This window comes from Symphalangus syndactylus, chromosome 7 (assembly GCF_028878055.3).
Source record: "Symphalangus syndactylus isolate Jambi chromosome 7, NHGRI_mSymSyn1-v2.1_pri, whole genome shotgun sequence".
In the NCBI taxonomy this organism is placed as follows: domain Eukaryota; kingdom Metazoa; phylum Chordata; class Mammalia; order Primates; family Hylobatidae; genus Symphalangus; species Symphalangus syndactylus.
Window position 1 is genome coordinate 103,247,237 of NC_072429.2, and position 20,425 is coordinate 103,267,661.

The 20,425-nt window shown below is 35.8% G+C and overlaps 1 protein-coding gene across 2 annotated transcripts in view; it reads right to left on the reverse strand.

Moving 5' to 3' along the window:
* The window catches only part of LRP12 (LDL receptor related protein 12), a 97,299-nt gene that overhangs the window by 3,861 nt on the left and 73,013 nt on the right, over positions 1–20,425 (reverse strand). For both annotated transcript variants that reach the window (XM_055287020.2, XM_055287021.2), the window contains 4 exons: positions 16,004–16,139; positions 6,203–6,405; positions 3,852–4,956; positions 1,953–2,085 (listed from right to left, as the gene is read on the reverse strand). In XM_055287020.2, coding sequence (XP_055142995.1) covers positions 1,953–2,085; positions 3,852–4,956; positions 6,203–6,405; positions 16,004–16,139 — 1,577 coding nt within the window. The remainder of the gene's footprint in view (positions 1–1,952; positions 2,086–3,851; positions 4,957–6,202; positions 6,406–16,003; positions 16,140–20,425) is intronic.

Sequence of the window (20,425 nt, forward strand, 5' to 3'; positions counted from 1 at the left end):
AATTAGGATTGGCAATCTAACATTATATTTTACAAGGGGATCTCATGAATGTTCTAGGAATAATTTCATATGCTTCTACAGTTTATGAAGGAGAAAGCATTCCTCAAAAAGCATTTCTACTTTGAGTGAGATGGTGAATTACATCATTACTTATTTTTTCCAAAAACTGCTACAAAAATTTCATAATTTGTTGCCAAAAGCTTCAAACTTGAGAGTTTAATCTCATTAAATGAATAAAATCTAACTTACCACCCATAAAACATATTTTATTCTAAAATGTTGAAGTAGAATTCTCCCACGAGGGTAAATATAACCTGAGAAACTGGGGTAGTGTGAGGTAATAAAGAATTTAACCTCACCCAAAGCCTTTGTCCTTGGCTTTTGGTACATGATCTCCAAGCCCTTCCACTGTCATGTCTGAAAGCAGTGTCTTTGCCTGGCGGCCTTGGACCAGCCAGATGGTAAAACTGATTTAGAGTGGAAGCTCTGAACCACACCAACAGTGTGATGTAGGGTGAGTGCTTTGGGTCAATCTCTGGATAAGGCTAGAAACTGGGATTGGCCACATGTGCAATTAATCCTGCCTATGTGCTAGTGCACCAGTACAAACTCTGGACACCGAGGCCTGGGTAAGCTTTCCTGGTTGGTAACACTCCATGCATATTGTCGCATATCTGTGTTCACACAGTAATGCCCTCTTGCCTCTATGGGGAAAGGACAACTGGAAGATCCATGTTTGGTACCCTTCTGAACTTTGTCCTATGCATCTTTTCCCTTGGTTAATCTGTGTCTGTATCCTCTCCCTGTAATAAACTGTAATCGCAAGTGAGCTGCTTTAAGTGAGTTTTCTGAGTGTTCCTAGTAAATTACCAAACCTGAAGGCGATTTGGGGAACTCCCTGAATTTGCAATTGGTGTTAGGAGTGAAGACAATCTTGTGTGAACTGTGTTCCCTCTAACTTTATGGGGTTTAGGGGTGGTGGGTGGTAGAGAATGAAGTAGGTGTGTAAAATTAACCGTGGTCTGATTCTTACCTAAAAAAAAAAAACTTTCCCCATAGCAGGGCTGATATAAAGAAGCCACAACTTAGGTTTTTCCTACTTTGCACACAAAATTCCAACCAGTGGAACTTCTGAATGATTTACTTAGGAAATTATATATGGAGAAATGTTTTGAAACTACAAATTCTCACCAAAGATTTCTTAAAAGACTCCAATAAGGTGATAGACTGTAATCAGAAATCACATTTACCAAAAAGGAAATGGTATTCTATTTTGAAAATAATTATATTACCGGGAAAACAATGTTTACCAGTTTTAATTATAATACTGGAAACAACAATTTTTATAAATGTTTCTGAATCAATTTACAATTTAAATGAATAAATCCTTATGCCTAAAATGAACGCTGGCACATTTTTAAGCACTACGAGAAAAATTTTTTTAATTGCTGAGAAATTTAAAGAACTCAGAAACATATAATGAATTACTATATAAACAAAATGCTATAAATTGTTAAACACTGTAAAATCCAGCTTGAAGATGTTTTTCCTGAGGTAGAAATGTTAACTTCAATTACTTTTACTTATAAGTGGTTAATCTAGCATGTTATATTGCTAGCATATTAATTTTAGTGTTCATTCTTAAATCTTGTAGATGTTCAGGTCAAGTGAAAAATAACTTGTCAAGCTTAATACTTTTGAATTATAATGCACTAAATTATCCTAAACAGTAAAATGCTTAAGAATTGCACAACCAAATCAGTGGAATGAAAAATATACTTTTGTAGTTTGAAGTATTAAAATATAATGAAAACTATGACTTCAAATCTTCCATACATTTAAATCCTTGATTGCAAAAATTCTGACAGTCAAGGGTCTTTGCTTTATCATATATACAGGCACAGATTTCATTTTAAGAGGAAATGTAATAGAAATAACACATTGCAATATACCTGATTAGGTGAACAAACAGGAAAATCTTCAACTGGTGGAATTAAACCCTGAGCAATCAATTGTCCATAAGAGGGAGGAGCTTCTCTTCTTAACAATTCTGCTTCCACTCTTGACAACTGTGTTTCAAATGATCTTTGAGAGTAGATGAAAAGAAAAAAGATTAAAAGGGGGAGTGAAGAAAAAGAACAATTTTCTATTATCAGTAATTAAAACAATCTGAATCTTGGCATATTTGATCATTTTAAAGCTTAGTCATTTGACAAACATTTACTGAATATATGTATTATCCCTATACTGGGAATACAAAGATGAAGCAGGCAGTCTGTCTTCATAGGGCTTTAAGCTAGTAGAAGCCTGGATCACCGAGTTTTAATAAATGAAAATCCCTGTAAAAGGTAAAGGGAGAAATAATATAAGATTTTAAAACTCCTAAGAATATTGTATTTACTGAATATATGTTGAAGCCACCGCGCCCAGCTGGGATCTCTGACTCTTCATTGCGCTCTTTTGTTGCAATGTGGTAAAAAGTTTTCTGGCCATTTACACTTGGCCAAAGATGCAGTGGTCGGGTGCCGTGGCTCTTACCTGTAATCAAAGCACTTTGGGAGGCCAAGGCGGGTGGATCACGAGGTCAGGAGTTTGGGACCAGCCTGGCCAACAGAGTGAAACCCCATCTCTACTAAAAATACAAAAAATTAGCCAGGCATGGTGGCGGGCGCCTGTAATCCCAGCTACTTGGGAGGCTGAGGCAGGAGAATCGCTTGAACCTGGGAGACAGAGTGCAGTGAGCTGAGATCGCACCACTGCACTCCAGCCCAGGTGACAGAGCAAGACTCCACCTCAAAACAAACAAACAACAAAAAAAAAAAAAAAAAGGAAAAAAAAGAAAAGATGCAGTAATGGTTATTACGATAATGTGCATCTGTGTGCCATCTATTAGCCATCTGTTATGTAAAAAGTTCTTTGTGAAATCTATTATTTGTAATTCTCCTGGGACTGAGGTCATTGTCTCCACAGACATATCTGCCATTAACTTCTCCCAGGTCCCATTTATCCTGCATCATACTGAAAACTACTCACTTTGAAGGTCACCCTTTAACAGTTAACCATTTCTTACTAAACTGAGAACTCTGAAGTGCTGTTGTCACTTTACAACAGGACATTAGTCTTGTGTTCCAATCGTATCTCCTATTAGCCCTTCATAGGCATCCTGGGCTCCAGATAAACTGAACCATGTGCTTACTTTTTGAGCAATGCTGGACATTCCTATTTATATATTTTCCCAGGTTATTGCTTTAACAACACCTTTTCCCCTATCTATATTCTACTCATACATTTCAAGTGGCACCCCTCCAATTAAAGCCTTTCTGCCTCTCTCTCTCGTTAGATTAGGTATTTTTGACTTTATACCATTTTGTTTTATAGCTCTTTACAGTATTACACTTTTGTCATCTTATTCCATGCCCCAATTCCTTCTTCCTAACTGTAAACTGCTTGTGATATTATGCCTTATTCATTTTCCTATTTACCTGTATGCTTTGAACATAGCATATAGCGTATCTGGAATTTTTGAATTAGTATTTAGAAAAATACAGGTTAAAACACTAAAACTGAGAGCTGCAGCTTACAATATTCCTATAAAACAGATTAATCTGAAAACAGGAGCTGGTAAATAGATGGGCTTTTTCTCACAACTCTAAATATTAGGTTGTAATGTGTCTGGCCTTTTGAGTCTTGGGCTTTTCACACTAATTTTATACATCATCAACAATCCTTATCCATTTCTAAACTAATATAAAACAAAAATACATTGCTAATCATCAAAGAACTTGTTTCAAACATTTGGGCCTGCTTTTATTGTGGAGAGCATAACCCTATAGTTCTGTCTGGATACTGACCTTCTTTCAAACATTCTCAGAGAATAAAGCTTACAAGTACATCCCAATGCTATGACGAGTAACAGGCCACAGATGAGGCTCCCTATGACGGCAGCAGTGATGACTCTTGTAGGCACGATTACTGGGCAATTTTCTTCATCGCTGCCATCACCACAGTCATCTTGAGAATCACACACCCAACTTTCAAACACGCAACGATTGTTTTTACAATGGAAATTTCCTGGTTGGCAAAAAAAGCAGTTTTTTTCATCTGAGCCATTTGGGCAATGATTCTGGTAGTTGCAGCGATCAGAACGAGGATAACAGACACCATTTCGGGAACATGGAAATTCTTCCTTCTGGCACATGGTACAATTGATTTCATCCCGTCCGTTTGGGCAATGCCAATACCCATCACAACGCTGCTGCTCAGTATAACACCCCCAGTTACCTCCACAGGGTATTTCCCATGGCAAACAGAACCCATCTACTTGGTAAGTAGCATTAAATCCCCTCGCCGCATTCACTTTATCAGCACAAAAATGTACCCTTATCTGTCCAGAAGAAGAAACAACTGTAAGAGGTGCATGAGAATCAAAAGCTGTCAACACACGCAAAAGCTTGTGTGGATTCTCCTCTAATCCATCATATATTTTGACATAATCACCATAACCAGTACCATCAAGTTTAAAGTCAGTGAAGCGTAAAATGACTTTACGGTGATCACCAGTGTCTATCAACCAGGTGCAATTGCTTCCAGGAGGATAAAAGTCTGGATAATTGGGAGAATTAAAAGTACCATAAAAATATTTTAGCCATTGCCCACATGTTGGCACATCACAGTCTATCTCGTCTCCTAGGTCAAGGCAGTCAATGTTCCCATCACATTTTAAAGATTCGGGGAGGCAAGTGTAAACTTTGGTAAAACGGGATAAACACTGGAACTGGTTGTAAGCACAGGGTTGAAAAGCAGCAGCAGTTGGAGGATTAGCTTCTTTGGCACAGATCTCTTCATCGGAACTATCTCCACATTCATCCATGTTATTACATTTCCAGGCTTCTGGTATACACTTTCCATTACCACAACGAAACTGATCACAAGCACAATTTGGTTCCTCAGATTTCCCTGTGAAGATGTGAGTAGAAAGGAGATGGAAAGAAAAGGAGAAAAATTATAATCTTTAAAAGACATAAAACAGCAAGCAATATTTTTACAATAAATGTTCATAAAGCCCAAGTGCTAGAAGTTTTAAAAAACAGGTTGGTTTTTTAATATTTTAATTTTATTTTTAAGTTCCAGGGTACATGTGCAGGATGTGCAGGTTTGTTACATGGGTAAACATGTGCCATGGTGGTTTGCTGCACCCATCAACCCATCACCTAGGTATTAAGTCCAGTATGCATTAGCTCTTTTCCCTAATGCTCTCCCTCCCACCCCACCCTCCCTAGAAAGGCCACAATAAATGTGGGGCCTGTGTCCATGTGTTCTCATTGTTCAGGTCCCACTTATAAGTGAGAACATGCAGTGTTTGGTTTTCTGATCCTGTGTTATTTTGCTGAGGATAATGGCTTCCAGCTTCATCCATCCATCCAGCTTCCAGCAAAGGATATGATCTCGTTCCTTTTTATGGCTGCATAGTATTCCATGCTGTATATGTACCAACATTTTCTTTACCCAGTCTATCATTGATGGGCATTTGGTTTGATTCCATGTCTTTGCTATTGTGAATAGTGCTGCAATCAACATATGTGTGTATGTATCTTTATAAATAGAATGATTTAACAGGTTGGGTTCTAATGACAAATTAGTACTGGCACACTTACTCAACAATTCAACTTGTTAAATGCTTATTATTATTCCATGAAGATCTTTGCATTTTGATCTAAAAGACAGGACTAATTCTGAATTATTCACATTTGTATGATCTGGTCATGCTTTTTAGACACAGTTTAAGAAAAGAAAAGATGTCTTTTTTTCTGAGACTATAAACTATGAAGGTGAAATTTGTTAGGTCTTTTCTTTGGAGGTATAAAAACAATGACAATTACCACAAAAATACATTCTGAAGTAACTTTCTGGATGAGTAAGCACTTGAGGGACAAAAGGCTATTCTTAGAATAAAAGTATTTAAGATGTTTAAAAAGAAAATTAATCTTAGTATATGAAGTTAATCATTTTGTTAGAATTATACAAAACACCTTTTGGAGACCCAGCTTTAGGGCATCTGACTTTAGCTTCTAATCCTCAATCTCAGCTGCCTCGAGGGCCTACTCCTAATTAAATGAACATTATTTAGAAGATTAGCTCCGAAGTGACAGAACAGTTAATACCATAAAATTCAGTTCAATATCTTTCTTATTTAAAAACACACCTGAAAAATAGGCCAGTCTGAAACCCTTTCTAGAGATGTTGTCATCCGAATGAAACCTAATCCAGATGTGGTCTTGTGAAGAGATATATGGAGGTGGAATTGTGGAACCACAAGCTCTGTAACTTTCAATATTCTTGTATGTTTCTATTGTCAACCAGTCCAAATTGCATCTTCTGGATCCTTGAATATCAAAATCCTGAAAACTGAAAAAAAAAAAAAAAAATCAGAAATGTCTATTAAAAAGTCAATTTTGGAAAAAAACATCGTATTACAATGTAACTGAGGATATTATTATAAGCCTCCATATACTGACCGATTCTCCTGGGTTTTCCAGGCATACAACCACATCATTAGCAAATAATAATACTAATTCTATGTTCCTCATATTTGTATTTCTTCCCCAGATTGTAGAAAAATACTTCTTCAGAAGTAATGCCAGTTTCCAAAATAATGTTAAAAAACAGGTGACAGTTGGCACCTTTTCTTTTTCTTCTCTGTGTGTATGGTTGGGAAAGACCACTTCTAACTCAGAACATCCTAAACTGTTCTGTGTTCCAACCAGAATCACCTCTCCCCAATCTGATGAATTGAAGTAAACACAGAGAAACTCAGCCTTCTCTTAGATTAATACTTGCTTAATGAAAAGTTTGCAGCTGACATTCTTAAGTGAGTAATTAGCACAAATCTGAGCAAGGTAAGACTGAAAAAGGAACACACGAAAAATGTTTTTGGTGAAAAGTCCCTGAGTTTAGGAATACCTTTTTACATAAATCACTTTCTAGCCAAATACTATCTTGTAGTTAATAAAATGTGGGCATAAATATAGGCCGAAAACATCAAATAAATAAATGCATATAGAAAATTAGTCACTGCTTATGAAAAAAGAGAAACCGAAATATAGTTTTACAATATCTGAACATGCCTCACCAAAAAGTAAAGATCTGACTTTATATTCTTGCCTTTGCCTTAAACTAAGTGATAATAAAGTTAATTACCCAAGGATTATTATACCAGAATGTTTCTTCTTCAAATATTCTGAATAACTAACAAAAGCTGATAGACAATTTGATTGTTTCCAGGTTTGCACTATTATGAACTATGCTTTAAAAACTCCTGGCCGGGCATGGTGGCTCACGCCTGTAATCCCAGCACTTTGGGACGCTGAGGTGGGCAGATCACGAAGTCAGGAGTTTGAGACCAGCCTGGCCATCATGAAACCCCGTCTCTACTAAGAATACAAAAATTAGCCGGGCATGATGGTAAGTGCCTGTAATCCCAGCTACTCAGGAGGCTGAGGCAGGAGAATCTCTTGAACCTGGGAGACAGTGGTTGCAGTGAGCTGAGACTGTGCCAGGGCACTCCAACCTGGGCGACAGAGCAAGACTCCATCTCGAACAAAACAAAACAAAACAAAACAAAACAAAACAAAACCCTTATACATGAACATATCTCTCTTACAAGAACAAGCATTTCTCTAGGACAAACTATTCTAGAACTAGTATTGCTAGGTCAGAAGAATAATTTCTCTTTAAATCTGACAGACACTGGCAAAACATTTTTACACGAATTTACAGTTCTACCAAGTATGTACCAAAGTACCATATGCCCCACATGTTTAGCAAAATGACATATTCTATTTTTAAAAATGTTTTGCCAATTAGGTAGACAAAAGAGATTTATCACTTCTATTTAGCATGTCTTTATTTTTTTTTATTTATTTATTTTTTTTTTTGAGACGGAGTCTCGCTCTTTCACCCAGGCTGGAGTACAGTGGTGCGATCTCCGCTCACTGCAAGCTCCGCCTCCCGGGTTCACGCCATTCTCCTGCCTCAGCCTCTCCGAGTAGCTGGGACTACAGGCGTCCGCCACCACGCCTGGCTAATTTTTTGTATTTTTAGTAGAGACGGGGTTTCACCTTGGTCTCGATCTCCTAACCTCGTGATCCGCCCGCCTCGGCCTCCCAAAGTGCTGGGATTACAAGCATGAGCCACCGCGCCCGGCCAGCATGTCTTTATTTACTGAGATTGAAATGCTTTTCCAATTTATGGGTTATTTCAATTTTTTTTTACTCCAAATTGCCTTGTTTTCCAAATTTCCTCCTTTATTCATTAATATTTCTTAAGAACTCTATACATTATAAACACGAGCTTATTCGGGGGCACGTATGTTACGTAAGACATGTCATATCCACCTATATCCACAGTCTTTCTCTCCAATGGTCAGTGTGGTCAGTCTTTTTCATTTTAGTCACTGATGGGTGGCATCTCTTATTGTGGTTTTATGTACACTTTCCTGAAGACAAATTTGCTGAACATCTATTACTGGCCATTTTTATATCTTCTGTGAAGTATCTGTTCATGTCTTTTGCCCATTAAAAAAAAAAGTTATAAAAATCCCTTTTATATTCTTGGCCAGGCATGGTGGCTCACGCCTGCAATCCTAGAACTTTGGGAGGCTGAGGTGGGCAGATCACTTGAGGTCAGGAGTTCGAGACCAGCCTGGCCAACCAAAATGGTGAAACCCCGTCTCTACTGAAAATACAAAAATTAGCTGGCTGTGGTGGCGCATGCTTGTAATCCCAGCTACTTGCGAGGCTGAGGCAGGAGAATTGCTTGAACCCGGGAGGCGGAGATTGTAGTGAGCTAAGATCGCACCACTGCACCCCAGCCCGGGCGACAGAGCAAGACTCCACCTCAAAAAAAAAAAAAAAAAAGTGGATTCAAGTCCTTTGTTAGATATGTGTATTGCTAATATTTTCTTCCAGTCTATGGTATGTCTTTTCATTTTCTTAATGGAACCTTTTAATAAGCAGAAGTTTTAAATTTTAGTCTTGATGAAGTCTAATTTATTATTTTTGCTTTGTGTTTAGTGCATTTAGTGTCCTAAGATATCTTGGTGTTTCCAAAGATCTCAACGACATTCAACTACTTTTTAAGTATTTCAGAGTTTTAGTTTTTACATTTATAGCTGAGATTTACATCAATTTTTGTGTTTTCAAGTAGAAAATGAGATTCTTTTTTTTCTTACATTTATCTAGAACACAGAAGATACTAATTTTTGTTCTATCACACAGTTTAATTAGTCTGATGACCATGAACTTGAGGAGGTTTGGTTTTTCACTTTGTTTAAAGTGAGTTTGTTTCTGCTTTGCCCTTAGTCTTAGGGGGAATTCTTAGTTTAAGGACACTGTCTTTACTTGTAAAGTATGACACATAGAGTTTCATTAAAAATCTCTAGGTATTTATTTATGAAGCCCTATACTCGGTCTCCCCTGTGATGGACAGGATTCACACTCCATGTGCTGCCTCTGCTGTGGGGTGCAGCAGCTGAAATCACTGTATAGTCTTTTCAGCCTTCCCGCTGTTACTTTCCAGCAGGTTCCTTGGAGTCTTCTTTAAGCACACACAATTCATGGGTCAGCTAAGGATTCGAGAATAATTTAAATGCAGTTACTTTCCAGTTTGTGGTTCTCTCCTTTCCAGGAGTTACCTTATTAATTAATTTCCAGTTACTGTCCCAGCCTCAACTGCATCCTGACACCTCAAGCTGACAAGAGTATGGTGATCTGCTTGAGTTCCAGTCACTCCACGTTGCACAGACTGGCAAGAATCTTCAGAGAACTGGTAGGAAACAAGCCTATCTCACGAAGTGTGGTTCCTTCTTTCAGGGGTGGAATACTCTCCTGTTTTTGCCAGTTTCTTATTACTCTCCAGAGCCTTCAAATAGTTGGTTTTAAAATATCTTATCCAAACTTAACAGCTCTTGTTTATGGGAGGTCTAGTCCCATTCAAACTAGGGAATCCCTTAATAAACTTTTAGTCCACAAAACGTTTAAGATTCATGAGGGCAAAGGATGGGAGAGGTGGCTCACGCCGTAATCCCAGATCACCTGAAGTCAGAAGTTCGAGACCAACCTGGCCGACAGGGTGAAACCCTATCTCTACTAAAAATACAAAAATTAGTTGGGAGTGGTTTTTAATTTTAGTCTTGATGAAGTCTAATTTTTTATTTTTGCTTTATGTTTAGTGCATTTAGTGGTGTTTCCAAAGATCCCAAAGATGTTCAACTATTTTTTAAGTATTTCAGAGTTTTAGTTTTTATACACCTGTAATCCCAGCTACTCGGGAGGCTGAGGCAGGAGAACTGCTTGAACCCGGGAGGCAGAGGTTGCAGTGAGCCGAGATGGCGCCACTGCACTCCAGCCTGGGTGACAAAGTGAGACTCTCTCAAAAAAAAAAAAGAAAAAAAAAAATTCATGAAGGCAGAAACCTTGTTTAGAATAAGAAACAATAAATATCTGTTCATGTATACCCTATTTTAGTTTGCTAATTCATTTAGGATTTTTAAATAAGTAAAATTACTTTTTGGTTTTTTAAATGCTTCATAGTAATTTGTGTAATAAAAGCACTGTTGACATATTTGTCCTCTGTGCCTATTTAGAATACACTGAGTCAGGGAGAGTGTTTCAATTTTTGATGTTTTTTGGTTAATCAGTGGTTCTTAAACTTTTGATCATTTAAATTTTCTTAGAAATTGATTGTATGTTGATAGTAAAATTTATTACTACAAAGCTCTGTACACAGTACTTTCATACAGTTTAAAGACATTTTTTCCTATCTGTGATCTTTAAGTTTGCTTTAAACTGCTTAAAACAAACATATAATTAGCAAACAAAAGTTTTCTCTTCCTTCCTATTTTCTTTATATCACTGATTTCTATCTGTTGCACTGTTGCACTGACTAAGAATTCTACTATAACCAGTAAAAGCACATATTTTCGTCTTGGTCCTTGGTGCTAAAATTAACTTTGCCATTAAATTTGCTTTTTAAAATTTTTAAAGACACCCTTTACCAGGTTAAGGAAATTCCTTTTCTATTCATTTAGTAACACTTGCCTATAAAACTAGTTCTAGAGCCTTAATTTGAATGCTGATTCAATTTCTTCAATGGCTACTGATTTCATCGGTTTTCTAATTCTTCTTGAATCAATTTTAGTAATATAAATTTTCCGAAAAATAATCCAATTCATCTACTTGTATAAAAGTATTAACATATAACTGCTTATAATATTCTCTTATGACATTAAAAATTTTATGTTTATAATTATAGACACTTTCGCTTCTTTTTTTCTTCAGTTTTGCTTTGAGTTTTATCTATTTTCCTGAGTTTTTCAGAAAGTCAGCTTTTTGTTTTATTGAATTTTATTGCTTATTTTCCTGGTCTTTACTTCTACTTTAAAATTTACCCTATAATTCTTTTCCTTAACTCTTGAGTTAAATGCTGAGCTTATTTATTTTCTAATTTTTAAATCAATGCATTAAAGTTGTAAACTTTTCTAAGTATTCTTTCAATTATTCTAACAGTTTTAATATGTATTACTTTCGCTATGGTTATTTAAAAAATATTTAGTCCCACTGTGATTTCCTCTTTAATTCAGGAGTTATTTAGGAATATACTTCTAAACATACAGGTTTCATAATTTTTTTCCTTTATTTTAATTGCATTGTGGTAAGAAAACACAATCTGAATGATGTACAGTCTTTGAAATGTATTAAGAGTTCCTTTGTGATTTGAAACATAATCAATTTTTATAAATGTTCCACAGGTCTTTGAAAAGAATGTGTATTCTTTGTTGAAATAAGTATTAAAGGTGTGTTTAAAAATCTCCCACTGCAATTGTGGATTGGTCAAATTTGCTGGGCAATTCTCCACATTTTGCTTTGCATGTATTTTAGGCTATGTAATAAAGTACATGAAATTTACTGCTATTTTATTTTCCTGGTAGAATACCCCAACTGTTACTAGTATTTTGTGCCTTAAGCTCAATTACAATGGACGTTAATCTTCCTACACTAGCTTTCTCTTGATGAGTAGCTCCAAAACTAACCTTTTCTATCTCCTTGTTTTTGTTTATTTTTGAGACAAGGTCTCATTCTTCCACCCAGGCTGGAGTGCAGTGGTGCATTCATGGCTTACTGCAGCCTCAACCTCCTGGGCTCAGGTGATCCTCCCACCTCAGCCTCCTGAGTAGCTGGGACCACAGGAAACATGCCATCACACCCAGCTAGTTTTTTGTATTTTTTGTAGAGACAGGGTTTCACCACGTTGCCCAGGCCAGTCTCGAATTCCTGAGCCTACCTTGGCCTTCCAAAATGCTAGGATTACAGGCACGAGCCACAGCATCTGGCCCATCTCCTTGTTTTTAGACATTCTGTATTAGTTTTGTTTTAGATGTGTTACAACCTTTCTACTTGGCAGAGAGCTCTCATTTTCCTCCTTTCCTTTTTTTTTTTTTTTTTTTTTTTTGAGAAAGGGTTTCACTCTGTTGCCTAGGCTGGAGCACAGTGGCACGATCTTGGCTCTGTAACCTCCACCTCCCGGGTTCAAGCAATTCTCATGCCTCAGCCTCCTGAGTAGCCAGGATTATAGGCACGTGCCACCATGCCCAGCTAATTTTTGTATTTTTAGTAGAGACGAGGTTTCGCTGTGTTGGCCAGGCTGGTCTCAAACTCCTGACCTCAAGTGATCTGCCCGCCTCGGCCTCCCAAAGTGCTGGGATTACAGGTGTGAGCCACCACATCTAGCCTCCTGTCTTTTTTTGAATATATTTTTAAAGTTCCTTTTCCTCTGTTAACTGCTCAATATTACTTCTATTTTTAATCAGTGGCTATCTTTTGATATTTTAATTGAAATGCTGAAACACACTTTTTTTCTAACAAAGTCTAAGTAAGAGTATTCGGTGTTTCTCCTGTCGCCTCAAAAATCACAAATAGGGTAGAAACAATTTACAGCTTTATTTTCACTAACCTTCTACTAAAATTTAGCATTTCCTACACTTATAAACAACAAACCATGACAGTATTTATAGCACTGGCCACTCCACCACTATTCAAAATTAGAGATATTTTTATGTTACATTTAAGTTTTTACAGATATCTAAAAATACTATTTACACTTAAAATTTTTTCTTTGAAATTAACCACTTGATTTTGCTAATGTGTTAATAAATAAGCATATATTACATTACAAATATTAAAAAATATCTGATAGCTGTACTTTAACATAATTGGTTCCCTTTGTTAATGCTATGTATTTTTTTTTAATGGATTTAAACACATTATTCTGGGAAAGAATACACAGGTTTTACCAAAATACTAGGTGTCCATGGCATAAAGAAAGTTAAGAAATAATCCCTGACAGAATGCATCATAAAATGCCTGGAGTAAATCTGCGTTCCAACTTAATTTTGTTTGGCTGTTTTTCTCAGCATTCAATTTTTTCACACATTCTGGAATTTTGGTTTACAGGTTTATTTTATGCAAGTTTTTTGGTTTTCTCTCTTTTTTTTAACCCTCTCTTCTTCTATGTTCTCCTACTTGGGTCTACATTCCAGAACAAGTCTTAAATCCTGTCACGGAGTCAGCAGGTGACATAGTTATTCATGTTTGTTAGGTTATGCCCTCTCAGCTCTCTAAGCTCTCAGCCCCATATAAATTCAGGCTGTGGTTGGTGGCAGATTTTTCAGCCTCCTGTCTGGAGCAAAATTGCCTGTCCTTAGTCCTTGGCTTCAAGCAGGGTGCTGGTATTCAATCCTCTCTTCCCCATGGATAAGGTGGCCTTTGTTGATTATAGTGGGTTCCAAGGGAGAGGAATGAAGTAAAAATGCCTTTATTTCACCATCTTAAGCAAGTTTTATACAGATAGCTCTCAGTATTGTTTGTTTTTACTCCATAACTTTAGTTTCCCTCTTCTATCCAGATCTAAAAAAATCATGTTTCTAATTCTATTTTACTAAGAATTTAAAATTTTTATTTTAAATTCAGGAATGAATGCTGATTTTCTTTTTTACCAAGATGCTTTAAAGCATCTATGTACACTAGATAATCATATACTTTTTCTTTTGACTTGTTAACATGGTAAGTTAATTTAATATTTCCTAATACTGACTCATTTGTATGTCTAAGAGAGCTACATTTAATTATGCATAGGAGTCTTTTGAATCATTTAAGATTATGCAATGATAATCATATGTAAAACTTGTCTGTGTATATGCATGTGTGTCATCTTTTTAAAGTTATGATATTACCATGATAATGACTTCAGTAAAGAATCTGAACAATTACTAAAATCACCTTCTGATCTGTATACATCGAAATTCATTGCTCCCATCTACAATTCAGGAAATTTTCCTTTAGCTGTAGGGCTCACTTCAATTTTATTCTGCATTTCAGTATTGTGCTTGGTTTTCAGTGTATCTTACTTCATGAAATCTCAAGGATGCAATACATTATCAAAACCAGATGGCAGTATTTCATGTAATCTCTTCTGTGCTGGTAAGATTTTCAAGTTTTACAAAACTGAGCTATAAGCTATAAATTTAATTTTTAGGTTAAAAGGTGAAGGTCTCTATAAATTCTAGTTTTATGCTAAAAAACTCCCAATATGTGGTAAAAATGTTATTTTGTAAACATACTTAGTCATACTACAAGTAACAGAAAATAGGTATATTATTTACATTTAAACACTGACACTGTTACAGAAAGATAACCTTAATGGGGCATTCTACCACTCAATCAGGCAAGAGAAAAACACTGCATGGAGGAGGAGAACAACAGCTTTTGTTATGTGCCAGGCTCCGGGGTTCCAGAAGAGGTAATGTAAGGTAGAGGAAAATAAAAGGAAAACAAACTATGGCCCTTGTTTGTGGTTTCCACCAAAAAAAGGAGATAGATGACAGTTAGGCTTCTCAAGAGAGATTGGTTTCCTCATTAGTTAATAAATACAAAAAAGGAAGATGAAAAAAGATGAGAAAGTAGGCTAAGTGTATAAGTCTTATTTTAAAAACAGAAAATGAAGGAATTTGAGTTTATGATCTCCAAAGTCTCTTCTAAATCTAAAATTCTATGCCTCCTACCCATACAATGTTACACATGAAAACATGTTGAAGGTGCCTTTGTGCTACACTGTCTCTGTGATGGAAATGACATTCTTATTTGTGTTTTGTTCCAACTGCAGTTCTTCATTCAGGCACACTATTTTTTTTTTCCCTGTAGGTAAATATTTTTTTCCTAATGGCCTTGATAGAATTTTCCTAAGCAAGCAATATCTAGTTCTACTAAATATATTCTTTACAATCTTACTCCCGTACTGTTTTTCTCTGCAAGTAATTTGCTAAATGTTTTAAAATTTAATCTTAACCTTCCTTATTTATATGTCACATTCATTCTTAGAATCTTAAACTTACAGCTATTTCCCCTAGGAATGCCTTTCATTTGTATTCTTAACAAATGTTCTTTTGTTTCAAAGTTATAAAAAAAGATTTTTCTAGATATAGTATTTCTCTATTATCAGTTTGTTTCAAGTTTTATACATACATACACATATACATACATGCATGACAAATCGTGTTTTAACTCATTTAGGTAGAAGGCTCTACTAATGAGACAAAGGTTAAGAGCTAGATATGCAAGTGAATTAATGAGTTTTGTTTATTTGTTTGTTCCACTGCCAAAGGTTAGTCTTGACCCTAATAGGCTATTTTGCAAATGTCTATCTTTTGTTAAAAAGTAGCTTAGAAGAATATAGATGATTCAATGCAAATACATTACCACCCTTAGAAAATACTCAAAACACATACCAGATGAGCTGTTATTCTTACTCTTAAGATGACACCAATAGCTGTTCTTTATTACATCTCCTGAAAAGCCTTCTTTTTATATTACTGCATGTTAAGTAATAATAAATGAAAATGGAATTTATGTTTTGTAATAAATTATATAGCAATACAGAAAGGTAGAATTACCTTATAGTAATGATTTCACCTGGGTTTGCCCTTATGAACCAGCTACAGTTGATTTTTGCAGGATATTCAGAAGGCCAGCCTGGGCTTGTGATTATGCCACTCGGTGCTCGAATTTGCTGTGGAGTCTCTCCACAAGCTGGAAGATAGCCAAAGCAATCTTTGCTTATTATTATACATTTAAATGGTATTAGGTAAATCAGTGTTTATTTTTTAAAAACCAAAAAACTTTACACATCAAATAATATCCAATAAGATATGGTAGTATCAACTTTAAAAAGCTATTATTCTAATGAGATACTTCAGTTTTCTCCCTTTTAGATAAAGTCCCTTATTCCAATTAAATACAGTAGCCCCACTTATCGGACATTTTGCTTTCCATTGTTCAGTGACTTGGAGCCAACAGTGGTCTAAAAATATTAAATGGAAAATTCCGGAAATAATTCTTAAGTTTTAAATTGTGTGCTGTTCTGAGTAGTGATGACATCTCTTGCTGTGCTGCTCTGTCCCTCCCGGGACATGAATCTTCCCTTTGTCCAGTGTATCCACGCTGTGTATGCTACCCACCCATTAGTTACTTAGTAGCCATCTCACTTATCAGATCAACTGTCACAGTATTGAAGTGCTTGTGTTCAAGTCACCCTTATTTTGCCATTATGAATAGCCTCAAAGCACAAAAGCAGTGATGCTGGTAATGAGGATATGTCAAAGAGAAGCTGTAAAGTACTTCCATTAAGTGAAAAGGTGAAAGTTCTCAACAATAGAAAAAAAAATCGTATGCTGAGGTGTCTGAGCTCTAAGGTGAGAATGAATCTTATATCCATGAAATTATGAAGAAGGAAAAAGAAATTCGTGCTAGTTTTGATGTAATACCTCAAACTGCAAAAGTTAATGGCCGCAGTGCCTAAGTGCTTAGTTAAAATGGAAAAGGCATTCAGTTGGACAGCAATCAGGTTTGGTACTCTGCAGTTTCAGGCATTCACTGGGGGTCTTGAAGGTATCCCTCATAGATAAGGAGGGACTACTGTACATGTTTTGGGCAGGCAAGGAAATTTCAAACTGGATCACTGAATAAGAGTTCAAGATTACTTACTGGCTTTGGCCATGGAGACTGATCTATCCATCCACCTATCTTTTTTCAAAACTCATCTTTCAAGTTTATTTTATCATAAACTACCTTTCCAATATTTGCTTAGCTACTTTGTTTAGATCCTTAGGAGCATAATGCTGCTTTTAGGGTACCCTAAGTAAGCCTAACAGTAAGATGCTGGATTGTAATTTTTGTTAAGAAGTTAGTGGATGATTGAATAAAGATAGTAAAACACTCGAAATTACTGCAAATCAGTTCTTCGATTTATTCCATTAATACTTCCAAGCTATTTATTACAGGGTTATGAATGATTCCTACATTATTTAATAGTAAAATCTTGAAATAGTGCTTAAAATATCACCACGTGATTAGATATCTGCATATCACAGAGGAAAATCTTCATGTATATAGAATAAATTAAAACTAATACCAACACTTTCCTGGATTATTCTTGCATTATCTGGAACTCTCATTGCAATATAGTTAACATTATCCAGAATTCAGTTGATAATGTGACAATTTATTCTCTCTCAATTAAATACGTGATGTTTAAGCCTTTAGTAGAATTTTAAATCCTAGAACCTCTTATTTGATACAATTTCAACAAATTAGATTACTTGATTTTAAAGTAACAGCAGATTAGAAGCAGAAAATTGGAAGTGGGGAGAGTAGCTGCCAGGGGTACATAATCAATTATCAGAAGTGATGAGTAAATTTTCAGAAAAACAAACACTACATACTAAACTCAAAAACCATGAGCTCATAATTTATATATTGCCTGTCTCTGAAAAGGTAAGACTGTTGTATTATATTATCATAATAAATTAATAGTCATACTAATCTAAGAGTTGTTGAGTGAATAATGAATCAGTATAGGCAAAATGACTGGTATAAAACACAGCCTGCACTCCCAGGCTTTTTAAGTTCTGCTGTAGTTTAAAAATCAGGTAACCCAAGAGATGGCCAAATATCACTATTACAATTGTAATTTGGAAAAATGACCTTTTTTTTTTTTTTTTTTTTTTTTGAGATAGAGTCTCACTCTGTCTCCGGGGTGGATGGAGTACAGTGGTGCAATCTCGGCTCACTACAACCTCCGCCTTCCAGGTTCAAGCAATTCTCTTGCCTCAGCCTCCCGAGTAAGTGGGACTACAGGCGCACACCACCAGCTAATTTTTGTATTTTTAGTAGAGAAGGGGTTTCACCAGGTTGGCCAGGATGGTCTCGATCTCTTGACCTTGTGATGTTACTGCCTCAGCCTCCCGAAGTGCTGGGATTACAGGCGTGAGCCACCGCACTCAGCATTTTTTTTTTTTTTTAAGAGATGAGATCTCACTATGTTGCCCAGGCTGGAGTGCAGTGGCTATTCACAGGCACTAGCATAGAACACTACAGCCTTGAATTCTTGGGCTCAGGTGATCCTCTTGCCTCAGCTTCCTGAGTAGCTGGGACTACAAAGAGCATGCCACCATGCGTGGCAACTTTTTTTTTTTCCCCATAACAGAGGTTATACTCTGTTCAATTTAGGTTAAGAATGCTAGGAAGTATACTATGTAATTTAAAGAATTTTATCCATAATGATTGAAATAAAGCAAGCTATATTACTTAAAGTCAATCCTTATTTCTATAGAATAACCTACTCCCTGAAGAAAACATGCAATAAAAGCTTTAAAAGTATATTCTACTGCAGAAAAAAAAGTTCATATCTAAAAATGGGTCTGCCCTGGAATTAGGGTGCACTGCCAAAGGGCATCTGTTTTGAATTGCTTTCAGAACAGATTCATGACATACAGCATACAGATATATCAAGGGCTTAGCATTCATCTCATTGCCAAGGCATAGTCAAAGCTTCTTTTTTTCTTTTTTTTTGCTGCTGTTTTGTTAGTAAATCTCCCTTACAAAAAAGTTTTAATTTTAATAAATGATGTTTTAGAAAAAGACTAAATGTATCCAAATGTAATTCTTTAAGAGTTTATTAATAATAAACTGCCAGTTTGCTTCCACTTTACTCTGAGTTGTCATTACAATAATTTAATAAAAAGATAGCTAAGTTATTTGTAAGAACTTCTTTTTCTCCTGGCCAACATGGTGAAACCCCGTCTCTACTAAAGTACAGAAATTAGCTGGGTGTAGTGGCACGCACCTGTAGTCCCAGCTACTCAGGAGGCTGAGGCAGGAGAATCGCTTGAACCTGAGAGGCGAAGGCTGCAGTAAGCTGAGATCGCGCCACTGCACTCCAGACTGGTGACAGAGCGAGACTTTTCATCATCTCCTAACACAGCATTCTGGAGTTGTAGTAAGCTAAAGGAATTCTTAAGTTCATGAAAATATAAACAAACATATAAATAAACAGCCAAAAACAATCATCACCGTTTCCACAGAATATGGAAAATTGTTCATTTTTATTAAAAGATTCACCTACATTAAAGAGAATAATACAATTTTGAGTTAAATTACATTTAACTCAATTATAATGCTGTACTAGCATGTAAGTACTCAACTATTTATGAAATGGTTTAACAGCAGTGACATACAGCCAAAAACAAGGTGGGATTAATCTAGGACAAAGAACTTTCCTAACCTTTGACTAAATCGATAGACTAATTATAGGGAAAAACTAGAAATAATTTTATTAGGTTTTGTTTTAGGAAAAAAATTTCAAGTACATGAGAAACCCATAGGTGGTGCTCTTATACCAATAACTGAAGATTCTAGTATGGTACTCAAAAATACATATTGTGAATATTTTATTTTCATGCAACTGCCCAAGGATAAGACATACCACCCATAAATAAGAATGGCTATTATAAGATTCAATATTTATATTTCTAATTCAATATGTACTTTTATAACATTATTTTAAAATATTAATGATTCTTCCTAATCAAAAACAAAACCATAGTATCCTAAAGTTTCTTCCTGAATTGGTTATAAATATATATATTGATTTAGTTATGCACATTTCCAACATGACTGAATTTGGAATTTGGCTCCAGATCTAGCCAGTGGCTTTTTTTCAACCTATTTTTGCATGTACAACACATTGAGTATGTAGACAAATATGCTGTAGCACAGCCATAATGTATTCCTTTCTATATCTAAGAAAGAATACATTTCAAAAGCCAAAAGAAACCATTAAAGCAATTTTTAACTCCCTTTTGGGTTAAGAGTTTGCCTATGTATACTGGCAGATTTGAAATCAGAAGACCTAGATGCTGTCTGTTCTATCTGCCACTTACTGGCTTTGCACAATATAAACTACTAAATTTTTGGGGGTGCTATTAATAATGTCCTCATGTGTTGAAATAAGGAGTTGCTATTTGATTACCTCTAAG